The sequence below is a fragment of the Heterodontus francisci genome, chromosome 19 (genome assembly GCF_036365525.1).
Source record: "Heterodontus francisci isolate sHetFra1 chromosome 19, sHetFra1.hap1, whole genome shotgun sequence".
NCBI classification, from domain to species: domain Eukaryota; kingdom Metazoa; phylum Chordata; class Chondrichthyes; order Heterodontiformes; family Heterodontidae; genus Heterodontus; species Heterodontus francisci.
The window spans coordinates 22,010,995-22,029,559 of record NC_090389.1 but is presented as its reverse complement, the minus strand read 5'-3'; the positions used below and the strand labels follow the sequence as shown (position 1 = coordinate 22,029,559).

Below are 18,565 nucleotides of genomic sequence, written 5' to 3'. Positions count from 1 at the left end.
GCCGGGTAGTGATGGGTGCACGGTGCCGGGTAGTGATGGGTGCACGGTGCCGGGTAGTGATGGGTGCACGGTGCCGGGTAGTGATGGGTGCACGGTGCCGGGTAGTGATGGGTGCACGGTGCCGGGTAGTGATGGGTGCACGGTGCCGGGTAGTGAAGGGTGCACGGTGCCGGGTAGTGAAGGGTGCACGGTGCCGGGTAGTGATGGGTGCACGGTGCCGGGTAGTGATGGGTGCACGGTGCCGGGTAGTGATGGGTGCACGGTGCCGGGTAGTGATGGGTGCACGGTGCCGGGTAGTGATGGGTGCACGGTGCCGGGTAGTGATGGGTGCACGGTGCCGGGTAGTGATGGGTGCACGGTGCCGGGTAGTGAAGGGTGCACGGTGCCGGGTAGTGATGGGTGCACGGTGCCGGGTAGTGATGGGTGCACGGTGCCGGGTGCGGGCGGCGCAGTGGGCTTGGGCTGGGTGGAATAGGCCCGGGGTCGGGTACAGTGCCACTGAATGCACTCCGGGTAAGTCAGGAACAGCCGCCAAACCGACCGGATGACGCCTGCTCAGCTGGTTGTGACGTAGATCCGGTTGTGCTAAGCGCGCGCTGTTTGCATGGAATCCGGGAGAATGTGGCAACAGGAGAACCGGGAGCGGTACCTTGGGGTAAGGAAGAGTGGAGGGGAGAGGGGGAGAGTGGAGGGTAGAGTGGAGTGTAGAGGGGGGAGAGTGGGAGTGTAGAGGGGGAGAGTAGAGGGGGAGAGTAGAGGGGGAGAGTGGAGGGTAGAGGGGGAGAGTGGAGTGTAGAGGGGGGAGAGGGGAGAGTGGAGGGGAGAGTGGAGTGTAGAGGGGGGAGAGGGGAGAGTGGAGTGTAGAGGGGGGAGAGTGGGAGTGTAGAGGGGAGAGTGGAGGGGAGAGTGGAGTGTAGAGGGGGGAGGGGGGAGGGGGGAGAGGGGAGAGTGGAGTGTAGAGGGGGGAGAGTGGAGGGTAGAGTGGGAGTGTAGAGGGGGGAGAGTGGGAGTGTAGAGGGGGGAGAGTGGGAGTGTCGAGGGGGAGAGTGGGAGTGTCGAGGGGGGAGAGTGGGAGTGTCGAGGGGGGAGAGTGGGAGTGTCGAGGGGGGAGAGTGGGAGTGTCGAGGGGGGAGAGTGGGAGTGTCGAGGGGGGAGAGTGGGAGTGTCGAGGGGGAGAGTGGGAGTGTCGAGGGGGGAGAGTGGGAGTGTCGAGGGGGGAGAGTGGGAGTGTCGAGGGGGGAGTGGAGGATAGAGTAGAGGGATAGTGGAGGGTAGAGGGGGAGAGCAGAGGTTAGGTTAAGGAGATAGATAATGACTTGCCCTGTTCACTCAGGTCTCAGTAGTGGAAACTACACTGTTTCCATCTCGCACTTGAAACGGAAAATAATCATCGACATTAAATGGGCAAGGTTAGATCTAATTAACTGTGGGTGCAGTTTGGTGGCTTGCCACTGCAATGTTCAAACAGTGCAAAACATAAGTCATAGGGCTGGTCTTGCACCTGCTGGCTTTTGTGTATTTGGGAGTCCAACTGCTGTGACAGCCATGTTGTACTGCCTTTGCATAAATGCACATCTAAAACTAGTTCCGAAAGGTTTCACAGGATAAGTACCTGGTCCCCTGATAAGTACAAAGTGAATTGCCAAACTCTGGTTTTTAAATCAACTCTGTAAATATATCTATGCATGTATAACTCTATATCTATCTATAATATTGAAACTTGTACATCAAACCTGTCAAGATTTTTGAGCATGCTTTGATTTAACATGGAAATTACAATGTAAACAGACCACTCAGCTGAACCAGTCTGTACTGGTGTTTGATAGAGACGTTCAAAATCATGAGCGGTTTAGACAGAGTAGATAGAGAGAAACTGTTGCCACTCGTGAAAGGATTGAGAATGGGAGGACACTGATTCAAGGTGATTGGCAGAAGAACCAATGGCGAGATTCACCATCTGCATCCACCACACTCTTGTGCAGTGAATGGTTAGAATCTGGAATGCACTTCCGGACAGTGTGGTGGATACAGATTCAATCGTGGCATTCAAAAGGGAATTGGATAAGCACCTGAAGAGAAAACATTTGCAGGGCTATAGGGAAGGGGTGGGGAAGTGGGATGAGCTGAGTTGCTCCTGCAGATGACTGGCACAGACACGACGGGCCGATTGCCCTCCTTTTGTGCTGCAACCATTCAGTGATTCTAACCTGTCCTAGTAGATAACTACTTTTTCATTAGTTCTAGAGTATCTATTGACTAGGCAAGGTTGAGATCAAACATTTCCTGCATGGGGAAGCTGCAGCAAATAATTGACATTCCCAGGCAGCCTCAGCAAATACTGGATCATTCCCAGGGACTCCCTGAAAAGTCAAACCCTTGAGGACACATGTATTAACTTAAAAAAGAGAATTATCCAAAGAAAAGCAGTGCGTAACTGTGCAGGAAGTTTTTTTATCCAGAGTACAACTTGCATTTTATAGTGCCTTTAATGTAATAAAATGTCCCAAGGCGCTTCACAGGAGCTTTATAGAGCAAAATTTGACACAAAGCAGCAAGAGATATTGGGGCAGATAACCAAGTACTGTAGAAGCTTTGTTAACCGGCATGAGCTGGACCTGAGAGGTGCCAGATAATCAAAAATTCCGGTTAATTGAGTTATACGTGGAACTCTGGAACAAAATGTGTCTGACTGCTGGGACCAAGAACCCATTATAGTTAATGGAGAACTGGTCACTGAGGCAAGGTAGCATTTCCACCCGCTGATGGCAGCCTTAATTCCTGCGATTTTTGGTGGTCCAACCTGATAGGTTGAGAAGTCTCCCAACCGGCTTCCCAGTTTCCGACTGGGTTGGTTCTGGTACTGTTAGATGCCCCTTGAGTCCCACTACCACAATGGACGCATGGAGAAGGTTGGCCTCTGCCTTGCGGATTCAAGAGATGGAAAGTGATTTCTGCCTTCCCTGTTGCCATTTGGCCGGGCAGAGGTGCAGCCACGGGGCACTGGCACTGTCCGCCATGCCTCACCGAGCCCTATCACCTGCCGTTGTCCATATGGAGTTCGGACCTTCCTTCCTGAAGTTATGGCTGGAGGAGCGAAGGGTGCCCAGGGCCCGGCATTGGGAAAGCCGATTTTTAATTTTCCCTTACTCCTTCGGGTTTGGTGCACCAATATACCTGTAATACACGCGAGAGTGCATTCAGGAAAACTCAGCCCAGGAAAACTTTGGGAGATTTTGGAAATTCTGGAGAATAAAGCTTGCCGGTCTTAAAGAGCAAAGCGAGGTAGAGAGGTGGAGTGGTTTAGGGAGAGAATTCCGGAGCTTAGGGCCTATGCAGCTGAAGGCATGGCCATCAGTGGTGGAGCAATTAAAATTGGGGATGTGCCAGAGGCCAGAATTCGAGGAGTGCAGATATGTTGGAGGGTGTGGGGCTGGAGGAGATTACAGAGATACGGAGTGATGAAGGTCATTGGTGGGGGGGGGGGGGAGGTGATGGTTTTGAAAATAATGATGAGAATTTTAAAATCAAGCTGTTAATTAACTGGGAGCCAATGTTGGTCATAAGTAGCATGAGCTCACACAGATGTAGGGAGACACGCAGACATACGAGAGAGAGAGAGAGAGGCGAACACAGGAGTTAGTGATATGTATAAGAGAGAGAAAGCCAGACAGATGAATCTCTTTTTAAAAAAAAAAAATAGATGCATGTACCAGAAAGAGGGATGAAGGAGAGAGAAGCGTGCGAAAGGGACAGAGAAGTGTCATAGTATAAACCTTGCATGTAGCAGGCCTTTTCTGCAACACTTTCCCCATCACACTGCTGATAAAATTTTTGTTATAAAGCAATGTATTCTGTGACACTGAGCAATGCTCCTGCAATATTGACAGTTCTAAGATTAGTGACATTAAGATTAAAGCTAAAAAAGTTTTCAATAAATAAAGTAAAAAAACACACAGATAAGAAAAAAAGGAATAAAAGCAAAATACTGCGGATGCTGGAAATCTGGAACAAAAACAAGAAATGCTGGAATCACTCAGCAGGTCTGGCAGCATCTGTGGAAAGAGAAGCAGTTCCGAAGAAGGGTCGCTGACCCGAAACGTTAACTCTGCTTCTCTTTCCACAGATGCTGCCAGACCTGCTGAGTGGTTCCAGCATTTCTTGTGTAAGAAAAAAAGGACTTGCACTTGAGTCTTTCATGACCACTGGACGTCTTAACGTGCTTTCCATCCAATGAAGTTCTTTTGAAGTGTAGTCACTGTTGTAATATAAGTTTGCCAGTCCGTTTTAGTCACCTACCAATCCACTACTAAGAGTGCTGCACTATCGGAGGTGCATTCGGATGAGAGGTTAAATTGAGGCCCTGTCTGCCCCATGTAGTGGACGTAAAAGATCCCATGAGACGATTTGAAGAGAAGTAGGGGAGTTTTCCCTGGTGTCCTGGTCAATAGTCATCCCTCAACCATTAACACTAAAGCAGATTATCTGCTCATTATCACACTGCTGTTTGTAAGACTTTGCTGTGTTTTCCTACATAACGGTAACTACAGTTCAGATAAGTGTTTCATCGGCTGTAGAGTGCTTTGGGACATCCTGAGGTTCTTTGTGAATGTGTTACGTTTAGCCACATGAGTGGGCTATACATTTACAGCACCTGTCTTCTGTTCTTGGTAAGTTAAGTGAAATAGTAAATTGGTGCAAATACTGTATATCTAAACACCATAGGTCCACAATTGAGTGGTTTTGGGAATGTTCCTATGTAATATTTTTCTTCAGTAGTATATTCTCGGTCAAGATGTCAACTCTATGAAATATGGAACGTGCTCCTTGGAGATGTGCTTACTGAGTGTGTAATATACTTCCAGTTTTGGTTTAAAGTGCTTTGTTCCTGTTCCAGCCCATGGATGACCTCCTGCGCTGTGGCATTTGTTTTGAATACTTCAACATTGCAATGATGATCCCTCGCTGTTCACATAATTGTAAGTATTCCAATTGCAATGCTCATAATGCACAAACCTGAAACTTTTTAACCAGTGCAGTGTTGTCAATAGGATTTCAGTAAGATGTAATGAGGGACATGCACAAAGAGAAGGTTTTGCGCGCTCTCATGCTGTGTTATGTACTGGTGCTTACAAGTCTTCCACAGGCGATGATAACTAGAGGTGAAATGTGAGAAAACGCAACATTACAGTGAATTGGATTAAATGCAATTTTCCTGTAGCATTGTCACTAATAAGAGCCTAGTGACAGTGCTGTTACATTATGAAAAATGAGTACATGGGAAATTCATATTGGTGACTGTAGTTTATCATTACAGTAAGTTTGAAGAGGAATTATATTCTGTTGAATTGTCTCAACAACGCAGCTTGCATTTATATACCGTCTTCAATGTAGATAAATGTCACTTGGTGTTTCACAGTTCCATATCCGTTCCCAGTGTTTCTGGGGTTATTAGGCCCAGATGATTTGTGCAGCACTTCTCCTGTGTTGCTGCTGTGAGTGGAGAGTTCAGCATTTTTAATGTCACAGGCAGGCAATGGAACATGTTGCCTGGTACCAGCAATTACAGCATGTATTGCTTGGCTGGCAGTTTCTCTGCTGTATATAAATGGGGAAGTAAAGAGGCTGTACATGATCTGCAGGAGGACCTGAACCAAACAGCATGCCTTGGTATTTCATGCTATCAGCAGAGGATACTGACTCATGTAAAAATAAAAGCTGGAAATACAAACTTACAAAATTGATGGGTAGGGCAAGACCAGCTGGTCCATTCGGCTGCCCCATGTCCCTCGGAGCATCATGACTAGACACTTCCTACCCCAAACCCCTGCAGCCATGTAATCTGGAAAGGTAAAACAAATGAGGGTTTTCAGGATCTGGAAGAGGCAAGTTGATGTTTGATGATGTTGTGCGAATTAGGGGGTCTCTGAAATAATCAGTCTTTCCCGTTTCAGATTTCAATAGACCTGCTGTGTATTTCCAGCATTTTTATTTTTATTTGTGTTTCAGCGTTACCAGCTTTTCTTTTTACGACTCATGCAATTGCATGTTTTTGGGTGTTTTCCCCATTTTCTCCCTTCCTCTCCTGTTGGTGCATGGTTCCAGAGGCTCTAGCAGCTTCCTTGTACCTCATCTGGCCATTCTAGATCATCAGCTTATTCTATTGGGTGGGTGGGAGTTGAGGTTGATGACATTTTGTTTCTGTGGGAATGTATTTGCTGGATCGGGGGGTTGAGACCCTTGGTTTTTGCCTCCTGCCCGCCTGCCCCCATGCCCCCCCCCCCCCAACTTTCATTAACCCAGAGGGAAATTCTAGTACCTTTATGCCATCTTGACTGATATCAGCTAACTCAGCATGTACCTGGGATTGAACCTGGTGTCCTGTGATCTGTATAGATCACATGCCACACATAGAGACTGAATTCTGGAGTTGTTAACCTGGTTGGATCAGAGCAACAGGATGGACGTTTGCTGATTTATTTCAGTTGCCCCATGCCCAGGATGGTAGCTTTCCACCATCTAAGAAAAAGAGATCTCACCGTCTGTACACTCATCTCACAACCAGTGAATCTTCTGCTGCCTGGCAAGTGATGAGTTATGTTTGCCTGGACATGCAGTGTAATTTGATTCTGTATGCATGTGGAGGAACTGATATGGTAGCGTCCTCGGTTGGATTGTGGTTTGGGACCTTATCACCTTTCGTTGGAGATAACTCACAAGCAGCATCAGTAAGCAGCTGTGTGGCGAAGATAATGAGGTGCCTGAGAACAATTACAAGCTCAGAAAATTAACATTTTGTTGCAAAAGGATTACGCAGTGAAGCAGAGCATGAGTCACACAGCTGTTTGAAGGCACTGCAAGCCTGTGCTCCTGCAGAATATACTAGACTGTTAACTTTGTGTCACATCCCTTATATGGGATTGCTTTTTCATTGTATTGTGTAGTGATTTTAAAAGTCATTTCCACACAGCTTCTCCTCCACTTTGCTCCTTGCATGGCTTACTATCTAGAAACCAGACTGATAGGCTTTAACTTGTAGAATTCAACATCTTCTTTGTAAATGTCAGTATCAGAATTTTGCACATTTAATCCTGCGATTGCTTTTGATGTCCCACAGAATGTCTATCTGCTAATTCCAAAAATATGTTTTAAGGTTCAGCGACTATTACAATTTAAAAATTAAAAAAATTATAATGTATTTTCCATCTCTCAAAGAAATCCCTAATGGCAAATGAGGAATATAACCTTGCATTGTCCCAGCCCCTATTTTCCATTGAGCACTTTTTATTTCTAAATATAATGTATTGATGGTTTATTTTTTTAATTCATTTGTGGGATGTGGGCGTCGCTGACTAGGCCAGCATTTATTGCCCTTCCCTAATTGCCCTTGAACTGAGTGGCTTGCTAGGCCATTTCAGAGTGCATTTTTAAGAGCCAGTGACATTGCTGTATATAATGAATCTGTGAATTAAATAAACTTGTCTCTGAACTTTCCTAATGAAAAGCCGGTTGCCATTAAAGCATTCTGCTTGCTCTTTAGACTTGTCAGCATTTGTTCAGCCAGGTGAGCAAATGCCCAGTTGCTGACCTGCCAGTGTTGAGTGGCATGTTATTTCAAAGGAACTCCTACTCCTGGCATTGTGGAGAAATTTTCTCCAGCGTATGCCTTTATTTGTAGAACAAAGTTATGATACCTGGCAGCCTGGGAGTTTGAGTTAATTGGGTTTATTGGAATTAGCGTATTTTTAGAATAAATGAAAGCCAAAGTATGTTCTATACTCTCTTACTGCATTTCACATTTCGTTGTAAGGCAAGAGCAAGCTGCCTATTTGATTTAAAGTGCTGATATATTAAAAGTTCCTTCAGCTGAATGTCCATCCAGCTGAATGTTTGTCAAGCTGACTGCTGTTGTTTTTGGCTCAGTCCAGCACCTATGTGCTTTTGGCCTTAGATCCATCAATTTCCCTGGTTCATAACCTTAGGCTAAACCTGGTGGCATGGCAGTTTTAACCTGAGCAAAACTTCCTTACATCTAATCTGTTGCCAGTGTTGTCCCTCTGAAGCATTGCTTGCCCTTTCCCCAATCCCTGCAGCTAATACTCAAATCTATATCTTTCTCATCTCAGTTTCTCCCGTCTTGTTGCTCGCTTCCTGATTTCCATTCTCTATTAGCTCTCACTTAAATAAGAATTCTGTAGCTCGGATCCTGTCCCAGATTTCCAACATCCCTAGTCCTGCCAAACTCCTTGTCCCCAGGTAATTTTAAGATTACTGTCCTCAATTTCGTGGCTTTATCCCAACTGGTGTCTGCTCAGTCTTGCATCTCTACATGCACTTGCTGCTTCTCCGACACCGGTTTGTGTTTTTTATTGATTCACCGGATGTGGGCTTCGCTGGCTAGGCCAGCATTTATTGCCCATCCCTAATTGTCCTTGAGAAGGTGGTAGTCAACTGCCTTTTTGAATTGCAGCAGTTTGTGTGGATTGCGGTTTGTCGTAGAGGTTTTGATGCAACTGAATGGCTTGCTAGGTCATTTTGGAGGGAAGTTAAGAGTCAATCGCGTTCATGTGGGTCTGGAGTCAGATGTAGACAGACCAAGTAGGTACAGCAGGTTTCCTTCCCGGGCGGCACAGTGGCGCAGTGGTTAGCACCGCAGCCTCACAGCTCCAGCGACCCGGGTTCAGTTCTGGGGACTGCCTGTGTGGAGTTTGCAAGTTCTCCCTGTGTCTGCGTGGGTTTCCGCCAGGTGCTCCGGTTTCCTCCCACCTCCAAAAGACTTGCAGGTTGACAGGTAAATTGGCCATTGTAAATTGCCCCTAGTGTAGGTAAGTGGTAGGAGAATGGTGGGGATGTGGTAGAGAATATGGGATTAATGTAGGGTTAGTATAAATGGGTGGTTGTTGGTCGGCACAGACTCGGTGGGCCGAAGGGCCTGTTTCAGTGCTGTATCTCTAAATAAAATAAATGACACTAGTATGAACCAGTTGGGTTTTTGAAATTTGGTTGTTACATGGTCCTCTTTATTGGTACGAGCTTTCTATCTCTGATTTATTTAATTAACTGAATTTAAATTCCCAGCTGCCCAGGAGGGATTCAAGCTCATGTCTCCAGATTATTAGTCCAGGCATCTGGTTTTCTAGTCCAGTAACGTAACCACTATGCTGCATTATAAAAGAAAAATACTGCGGATGCTGGAAATCTAAAATAAAAACAAAGTGCTGGAAATACTGAGCTCTGGCAGCATCTGTGTGGCGAGAAACAGAGTTAATGTTTGAGGTCTGTGACCTTTCGAAACTGATGAAATGTCACAAACCTGAAATGTTAGCTCTGTTCTTCTCTCCACACATGCTGCCAGACCTGCTGAGTATTTCCAGCACTTTGTTTTTATTTCTGCATTATGTATTCTCTGTCCTCCTGGCTCCATCCTCAGTGATTGCTTTGTCACTTATTACATTTCTGCCCTATGGAATGCTTCCTCTATATTTGACCACCTTCCTACCTACCTTCCTGTTATAAAGCCTTCTAAAAAGAAATCCTACTCTTTTACCTTGTTTACCGCCAACTTCCGAAGTAGGTTTATTCTACTGTTCAACTTTCTCCAAATGCCCTTTGTGTAAACTGATTTGAGACCTTTTTAATTTGAGGAGCGCTACAGAAAGGCAAGCTATTCACAGTAATATGTTGTATCTTAGTAAGAATAAGCTATTGGATAAAACTAATGCAGATCAGCTCCTACCACACCAAATAATAGCTATCAATGAGAATTAGGGTCAGGTTGGAGGTTGCCAGCAGGAGTCAGTTAATGTCTATTTGGGGATGCCAGCAAGGCCCTGGTCTGGCTGGGGATACCAGCGAGGCTCTGGATGCAAGTGTCAGATTGTGGTTGGATGGGAATCATGAGACACAGCTTTTGTTGCAGAGTTATGGGCTATATGGAAAGGGCAGGAGAGTGGGACGTATTGCTTGCTCTTTGAAAGAGCTGGCAAAAGCATGATGGGCCAAATGATCTCCTTCTGTGTTGTACGATTCTATGATGCCGAGAGAGGCATAGTTAAATCACTGCTGTCTTAGGAGTGTAGCAACAGAAAGCCTCATCCTTTGGGGCCCATGAATCATGCTGATGACTGGAAGTAATCAGGTAAATGGGGAATCGCAGTGAAACCAGATTTATAAGTGATACATTTCTCTCTAATAACACTACCAGGCTGTTGGCTCCATCTACATTGCACCAGAGGGCTGAATCAAGTGTTTTATAATGTAGTCTACTCTTTCCATCACTACACCATGTTTCTTGACTGAGGAAGTGGGCATTGCACTTGCTCCTCAGCCACTGCGCTGTAGCTGTGTAACTGGAGCCTGGGAATGATTTGAGAATGCCACAGAGTGATTTATTTGAACTGATTTATTTTTGTTTCATTCCATCTTGCACTCCCACTTTCCTTGGCAGACTGCCTCATCTCCATTCCCCCAGATCAGTTAAAAACAATTTTTCAGTTGGGCGTTCGGCTGCTATTTTCCCCAACTCATTACCAAATTGTTTCCATTATTGATATTTTGGCCTGCAGTTTTTTTCCCTTCTGATTTTTCTTCCTACACTCCCAAATTACTCAGGGTGATCACTCACGTTGGCAGTTGTGGCTGTGTTTTATCGTTCTGAAATGGCCATTCTTAAATGAACCTGGAGAGTGAATAGCAGTGGGCAACATGACCTGTGGTGGGGTCACTACGTTGGAGTTAGATCCGACTATCTGTCACCCACAGTGCACAGATATGTCCATCCAGAATGAGGGTCACTGGATACTGGTCGTGAATGGGAGCTCTGAATGATTTAAATATATTTTGTTCTTTGCCCTCTCTAAGCTGGGAATGCTCTCCCCCACCTCCTTGACTGAGATGAGCTTAACTGAGTACAGACCAGAGATCCAATCCAGGGTCCTGTTGATTTATACAGCCCACTAGCTGACCTGACCAATAGGAAAGTGGGAAGTGAAAATATCTGTGGCAAACTTTTAAAAATAGCTTGATTCAAATACTGCAGAGTAATGTTCCATTCAAAGAGTGTAGTGCTCTTGCAGACAGAAGCAATTCTTTATTTGAAGGATCCTGCATCAGTGATAAGTTTGTTGGCTTTTGTGAGCTGCTGGCTGAAATCTTCAACATCCCTTGATTAGCAGCGGGGTGGGAAGTAACTTCAATGGAGGCGTGAGGGGGAACAGCAAGAATGTCACAGGTTTCTGTTTGAGTGGTTCACCTTTCGGACCCCTCCCCCCCCCCCCCCACCCCCCCCCCCCCTCCCCCCACCCCTATATGATTATTTAGAAGCACCTTTAATTATTAAGCAAACAGGTTGAAGTGTGACAGAGTCAATGTGAATGAAGTGGTCATTCTGTACTCTCCAGCTCCCTGATATTTTAATGATTATACATTAGTTAAAATTGCAGAGCTAGCTTTCTCTTTTGATCATCAGGGTTACTTCACTGGGAGTACAAAATGATCACTCACATCGACTTTGTTGCGAAATGAGAGGATTACTTTATCTCTGTTTGGAAAGCTGGATTTACTTTCTAATTTTCCATAAAAACAAATGGTGTTCTTCAAATATCCAGTGTTGTTGCTAGGATTCCAGTAAACCATCCATCAGGAGAATCATAGATTTTGCCCTTCCAAACGCGTGCTGTGTGTGCAAAGATAATTTTGCCCTCTGCAACACTCAGGTGATGTACTAATGGTTTGACACTTATAATGGCAAGTGATGAATTAACAACACTTCAGTAGAGAACAAATGAAACTCCTTGAAAGGTATAATGCTATTCATGCACGATAAATACATACGAAATATGGACAGATGTGACCTTAAACTGTTTAAAAAAAATTAATCAAAAATGCAATAAGGAGAAAGAATGAACACAAATCTGGCAGAAAGAAGTGTTTGTTGGGATAAATATAAGAACATACAAAGCACGTACAAAAGGTCAGTGAGAATTGCAAAAAGGGGTCTTGAGAAAAGTGTATCCTCAGATGCAAAACATACTAATAGATTATTTCACTGCTATAACAGGAGGGGTGAGTACCCTAAAAGCTGTAGATGGGTCTGAAACTGAGCATGAGCACAAGATGATTAATATACTAAATGATTACTTCCTTCATCTTCATCTGGGAATCTGCAAACAACATGGTCTCCTTGTTTTGTCATATCCCAAGCAGAATTAATGATTTGCAGCAGCTTATTCGGGAGCAGAGAGTGCGAGCGAGTGATCAGCTGGGAAGGTCAGTTTCAAAGTAAACTTAATTTCCTTTTGTTTTTGGCGGAGACCAGGGGGCTGCTGGGTAAGTAAAACCCTATATATTTGGGCCGTTTAAAATAACTTGCCTTTCATTGCAGCAGCTTATTCGGGAGCAGAGAGTGCGAGCGAGTGATCAGCTGGGAAGGTCAGTTTTAAAGTAAACTTAATTTCCTTTTGTTTTCGGCGGAGACCAGGGGGCTGCTGGGTAAGTAAAACCCTATATATTTGGGCCGTTTCTGAACTCGAGACACTATACGGGTAGTGTCTCCCACCCGCCCTCCTCCTCTAACCAAAAAAAAAGGACTCGGTGGTGTGTAGATAAGGTAAGGCTTTTTCTATTTCTCTTTTTTTTATCGTGTTACTGGTAAAAACTTTTCGTTCCTTTTTCATTTAACTAAGTTAAGCTTAAGATTAAAAATGGCAGGAGATCTCAGACCCGTGTCATGCTCCTCTTGCTCAATGTGGGAGCTCAGGGACACGGCTGATGTCCCTGACTCCTTCACGTGCAGGAAGTGTGTCCAGCTGCAGCTCTTGTTAGACCGCATGATGGCTCTGGAGCTGCGGATGGACTCATTTTTGAGCATGCGCGATGCTGAGGAGGTCGTGGATAGCACGTTTAGCGAATTGGTCACACCGCAGATTAGGATTGCTGAGGGAGAAAGGGAATGGGTGACCAAAAGGCAGAGAAAGAGCAGGAAGGCAGCGCAGGAGTCCCCTGCGGTCATCTCCCTCCAAAACAAGTATACCATTTTGGATACTGTTGAGGGAGATGGCTCACCAGGGGAAGGCAGCAGTAGCCAGGTTCATGGCACCGTGGCTGGCTCTGCTGTTCGGAAGGGCGGGACAAAGAGTGGAAGGGCTATAGTCATCGGGGATTCGATTGTAAGGGGAGTAGATAGGCGGTTCTGTGGTCGAAAACGAGACTCCTGAATGGTATGTTGCCTCCCAGGTGCACGGGTCAGGGATGTCTCAGATCGGCTGCAGAACATTCTGAAGGGGGAGGGTGAACAGCCAGTTGTCATTGTGCACATAGGCACCAATGATATAGGTAAAAAACGGGATGAGGTCCTACAAGCAGAATTTAGGGAGTTAGGAGCCAAGTTAAAAAGTAGGACCTCAGAGGTAGTAATCTCAGGATTGCTACCAGTGCCACGTGATAGGCAGAGTAGAAATGAAAGAATAGTCAGGATGAATGCGTGGCTTGAGAGATGGTGCAGGAAGGAGGGGTTCAGATTTTTGGGACATTGGGACCGGTTCTGGGGGAGGTGGGACTATTACAAATTGGATGGTCTACACCTGGGCCGGACTGGAACCAATGTCCTTGGGAGTGCTTTTGCTAACGCTGTTGGGGAGGGTTTAAACTAATGTGGCAGGGGGATGGGAACCAAATGAGGAGGTCAGTGGACAGTAAGGAGGTAGTAACGAAAGCCTGTAAGGAACTAGATAATGAAGTCAGCGTGACTAAGGGGAAGAGTAGGCAGGAAGCAGATGATGAACGCAAAGGGACTGGTGGTCTGAGGTGCATTTGTTTTAATGCAAGAAGTGTAGTAGGTAAGGCAGATGAACTTAGGGCTTGGATTAGTACCTGGGAGTATGATGTTATTGCTATTACTGAGACTTGGTTGAGGGAAGGGCATGATTGGCAACTAAATATCCCAGGATATCGATGCTTCAGGCGGGATAGAGAGGGAGGTAAAAGGGGTGGAGGAGTTACATTACTGGTCAAAGAGGATATCACAGCTGTGCTGAAGGAGGGCACTATGGAGGACTCGAGCAGTGAGGCAATATGGGCAGAACTCAGAAATAGGAAGGGTGCGGCAACAATGTTGGGGCTGTACTACAGGCCTCCCAACAGCGAGCGTGAGATAGAGGTACAAATATGTAAACAGATTATGGAAAGATGTAGGAGCAACAGGGTGGTGGTGATAGGAGATTTTAATTTTCCCAACATTGACTGGGATTCAATTAGTGTTAGAGGTCTAGATGGAGCAGAATTTGTAAGGAGCATCCAGGAGGGTTTTCTAGAGCAGTATGTAAATTGTCCAACTCGGGAAGGGGCCATACTGGACCTGGTGTTGGGGAATGAGCCCGGCCAGGTGGTTGAAGTTTCAGTAGGGGACTACTTTGGGAATAGTGATCACAATTCCGTAAGCTTTAAAATACTCATGGACAAAGACGAGAGTGGTCCTAAAGGAAGAGTGCTAAATTGGGGGAAGGCCAACTATACCAAAATTCGGCAGGAGCTGGGGAATGTAGATTGGGAGCAGCTGTTTGAAGGTAAATCCACATGTGATATGTGGGAGGCTTTTAAAGAGGTTGATTAGCGTGCAGGAGAGACATGTTCCTGTGAAAATGAGGGATAGAAATGGCAAGATTAGGGAACCATGGATGACAGGTGAAATTGTGAGACTAGCTAAGAGGAAAAAGGAAGCATACATAAGGTCTAGGCGGTTGAAGAAAGACGAAGCTTTGAAAGAATATCGGGAATGTAGAACCAATCTGAAACGAGGAATTAAGAGGGCTAAAAGGGGTCATGAAATATCTTTAGCAAACAGGGTTAAGGAAAATCCCAAAGCCTTTTATTCATATATAAGGAGCAAGAGGGTAACTAGAGAAAGGATTGGCCCACTCAAGGACAAAGGAGGAAAGTTATGCGTGGAGTCAGAGAAAATGGGTGAGATTCTAAACGAGTACTTTGCATCAGTATTCACCGAGGAGAGGGACATGACGGATGTTGAGGTTAGGGATAGATGTTTGATTACTCTAGGTCAAGTCGGCATAAGGAGGGAGGAAGTGTTGGGTATTCTAAAAGGCATTAAGGTGGACAAGTCCCCAGGTCCGGATGGGATCTATCCCAGGTTACTGTGGGAAGTGAGAGAGGAAATAGCTGGGGCCTTAACAGATATCTTTGCAGCATCCTTAAACACGGGTGAGGTCCCGGAGGACTGGAGAATTGCTAATGTTGTCCCCTTGTTTAAGAAGGGTAGCAGGGATAATCCAGGTAATTATAGACCGGTGAGCCTGACGTCAGTGGTAGGGAAGCTGCTGGAGAAGTTACTGAGGGATAGGATCTATTCCCATTTGGAAGAAAATGGGCTTATCAGCGATAGGCAACATGGTTTTGTGCAGGGAAGGTCATGTCTTACCAACTTAATAGAATCCTTTGAGGAAGTGACAAAGTTGATTGATGAGGGAAGGGCTGTAGATGTCATATACATGGACTTCAGTAAGACGTTTGATAAGGTTCCCCATGGTAGGCTGATGGAGAAAGTGTAGGCGCATGGGGTCCAGGGTGTACTAGCTAGATGGATAAAGAACTGGCTGGGCAACAGGAGACAGAGAGTAGCAGTGGAAGGGAGTTTCTCAAAATGGAGACGTGTGACCAGTGGTGTTCCACAGGGATCCGTGCTGGGACCACTGTTGTTTGTGATATACATAAATGATTTGGAGGAAAGTATAGGTGGTCTGATTTGCAAGTTTGCAGACGACACTAAGATTGGTGGAGTAGCAGATAGTGAAGGGGACTGTCAGAGAATACAGCAGAATATAGATAGATTGGAGAGTTGGGCAGAGAAATGGCAGATGGAGTTCAATCAGGGCAAATGCGAGGTGATGCATTTTGGAAGATCCAATTCAAGAGTGAATTATACAGTAAATGGAAAAGTCCTGGGGAAAATTGATGTACAGAGAGATTTTGGTGTTCAGGTCCATTGTTCCCTGAAGGTGGCAACGCAGGTCAATAGAGTGGTCAAGAAGGCATACGGCATGCTTTCCTTCATCGGACGGGGTATTGAGTAAAAGAGTTGGCAGGTCATGTTACAGTTGTATAAGACTTTGGTTCGGCCACATTTGGAATACTGCGTGCAGTTCTGGTCGCCACATTACCAAAAGAATGTGGATGCTTTGGAGAGGGTGCAGAGGAGGTTCACCAGGATGTTGCCTGGTATGGAGGGCACTAGTTATGAAGAGAGGTTGAGTAGATTAGGATTATTTTCATTAGAAAGACGGAGGTTGAGGGGGGACCTGATTGAGGTGTACAAAATCATGAGAGGTATAGACAGGTTGGATAGCAAGAAGCTTTTTCCCAGAGTGGGGGATTCAAATACTAGGGGTCACGAGTTCAAAGTGAAAGGGGAAAAGTTTAGGGGGGATATGCGTGGAAAGTTCTTTACGCAGAGGGTGGTGGGTGCCTGGAACGCGTTGCCAGCGGAGGTGGTAGACGCGGGCACGATAGCGTCTTTTAAGATGTATCTAGACAGATACATGAATGGGCAGGAAGTAAAGAGATACAGACCCTTAGAAAATAGGCGTCATGTTTAGATAGAGGATCTGGATCGGCGCGGGCTTGGAGGGCCGAAGGGCCTGTTCCTGTGCTGTAATTTTCTTTGTTCTTTTTGCATGAATTGTTCTGCATAAGCTTAAAGGACTCAGAACAAATAGAACTCAAGGGACAGTTGGCCTTTATCTCACTGTACTGAGAGACAAAAGATAAATGACGCTAAATTGTGAGGGAATCAGTGAACATTGGATAGGTCCGACTGGACTTGAGACTGGTACCCACTTTCAAAAGAATGACCGCGAAGATACAGGCGACCACAGACTGTTATTTCAACACTGGGTGAAAAGTTAGAATTCATTTTCAGACGTAAACTTTGGGAAAACCAGCCTAGTACGCAGCAGTCAGAGTACATTATGAAGGGCAAGTTCTTGCCCGACCAACGTCTGATGTTTTGCAGAAGTAACATCCTTTTTGGATTATGGAAAGCCCTTTGACATGTTGTGTCTATATCGGAGAAAGGCATTTGACAAAAATTCACACACAAGGTTCCCATTTAAAGTAGTAGAGGTTTAGGCTATTCCCTTGGAATGAATAGAAAATTAGCTAAAGGGTACAGAGCACTGGCTATTTGTTAGCTGAGTCATGTTGAAGTGTAGGCAGTTGCTGAATTGGGTGCCCTTAGGATCAGTGGGACGCATTCTTTCGAATTTACATTAATGATCTGGTTTAGAAAATGATCAGAATTACAGTTCTGACCAAATAAGGAGGGTTAGTTCGGAGAAGATGGTTTGGGAACTGCAAAGTGGGTTGGACAAAATAAGTAAGTGAGCGGCACAATTGGTGCACGGGAGCAATGAGAAAGAGGCTATTTGTTGATGAAGCTGAAGCTTATAGGCACTGAAAAAAAATGTATTTCAATATTGGTTCATCATTGTATCTCCCATGTAAATCAGTACAGAGCAAGCTTTTATATATACCAGACGCTGAGATTGTATTTGAAAAGAACATCCAGGGAGTTGGTGTTAGGTTAGTCCATTTAGTTTTTGTCTTGGAAATCCACTGATGGATGTTATCTAAATTTAATTTGGTGATTTCTCTGTCCTGGTTTGTATTGGATCAGGCAGGCCTTTTGATTCTGGTGTCCAAATTCACCGTTTGATATAATTTTTGACTCTGTTTACACTGCCACTGGGGTTCCTGCGCTAGTTATATGTTTTTGCAGCCTGCAACAAAACGTTTGCATTCAAAGCAAGATAGCAGGGTCTGTTGAGGTCATGTGATTTATGCTGTATCCTCGTATAAGACAATACATGGATATGGTAGCATAGACGTTATGATCAGGTGAGGAGGGATTGAAGGGCTCCGCTCTTGTCGCTCTCCTTGTTTGACCGCAACAGGGTTTATTTCTTTTTTAAAGTGAGTGTTCTTGCCAATTCATTGAGTCTTTTGACTATTTGTGCTATGATCATAAAAAAAAACAATTGGACAGGTTTTCTTGAATTTAACAAGGAAAGAGGTTAGCTTTATTCTTATACTGATCTAAGTAAAATAATAAACTATGCTCCAACTTTCTGTCTCTCACACATACACACACACACACACACACACACACATGTCCACCCGTCCACCCACACACACACAGGCTACAGAGAGGGGAAGGATAGCTTGGTCGGATTAGAGTCCGGAGCAGTCTGTGGAGTTTGGTGACTTGGTTGTCTTCTGGCTGAACTTAGTGGTCCTGAGGCTTCTGGCTTGCAGATGTGGACAGCAGATTCAGAGTTATCCTGGAGACAGCAATGCAGATGGTTTCCTTCATGGGTCTCTGTCTGCAGCAGTGATAGGCCTAGATGGGTTTGGCCAGAATGCAGTGTTTGAAACATGGAAGGAGGGGTCGAGAAAGAGAGACCCCACTTTGGTCTTCTCTGATTAGTGCCTAGTGCTTGTCTGGTCTGCAGAGAGAAAAAAAGCTTAAACGCACAGATGGTGGGGCCTGTCACATGACCGT

At 45.3% G+C, this 18,565-nt stretch overlaps 1 protein-coding gene across 3 annotated transcripts in view; it reads left to right on the top strand.

Annotated features, from left to right (window-relative positions):
• The first annotated feature begins 569 nt into the window (after positions 1-569).
• rad18 (RAD18 E3 ubiquitin protein ligase) overlaps positions 570-18,565 on the top strand; it is a 396,256-nt gene continuing 378,260 nt past the window's right edge. For all 3 annotated transcript variants that reach the window (XM_068051447.1, XM_068051446.1, XM_068051448.1), the window contains exons 1-2: positions 570-655; positions 4,895-4,976. In XM_068051447.1, coding sequence (XP_067907548.1) covers positions 605-655; positions 4,895-4,976 — 133 coding nt within the window. In that variant the 5' untranslated portion in view covers positions 570-604. The remainder of the gene's footprint in view (positions 656-4,894; positions 4,977-18,565) is intronic.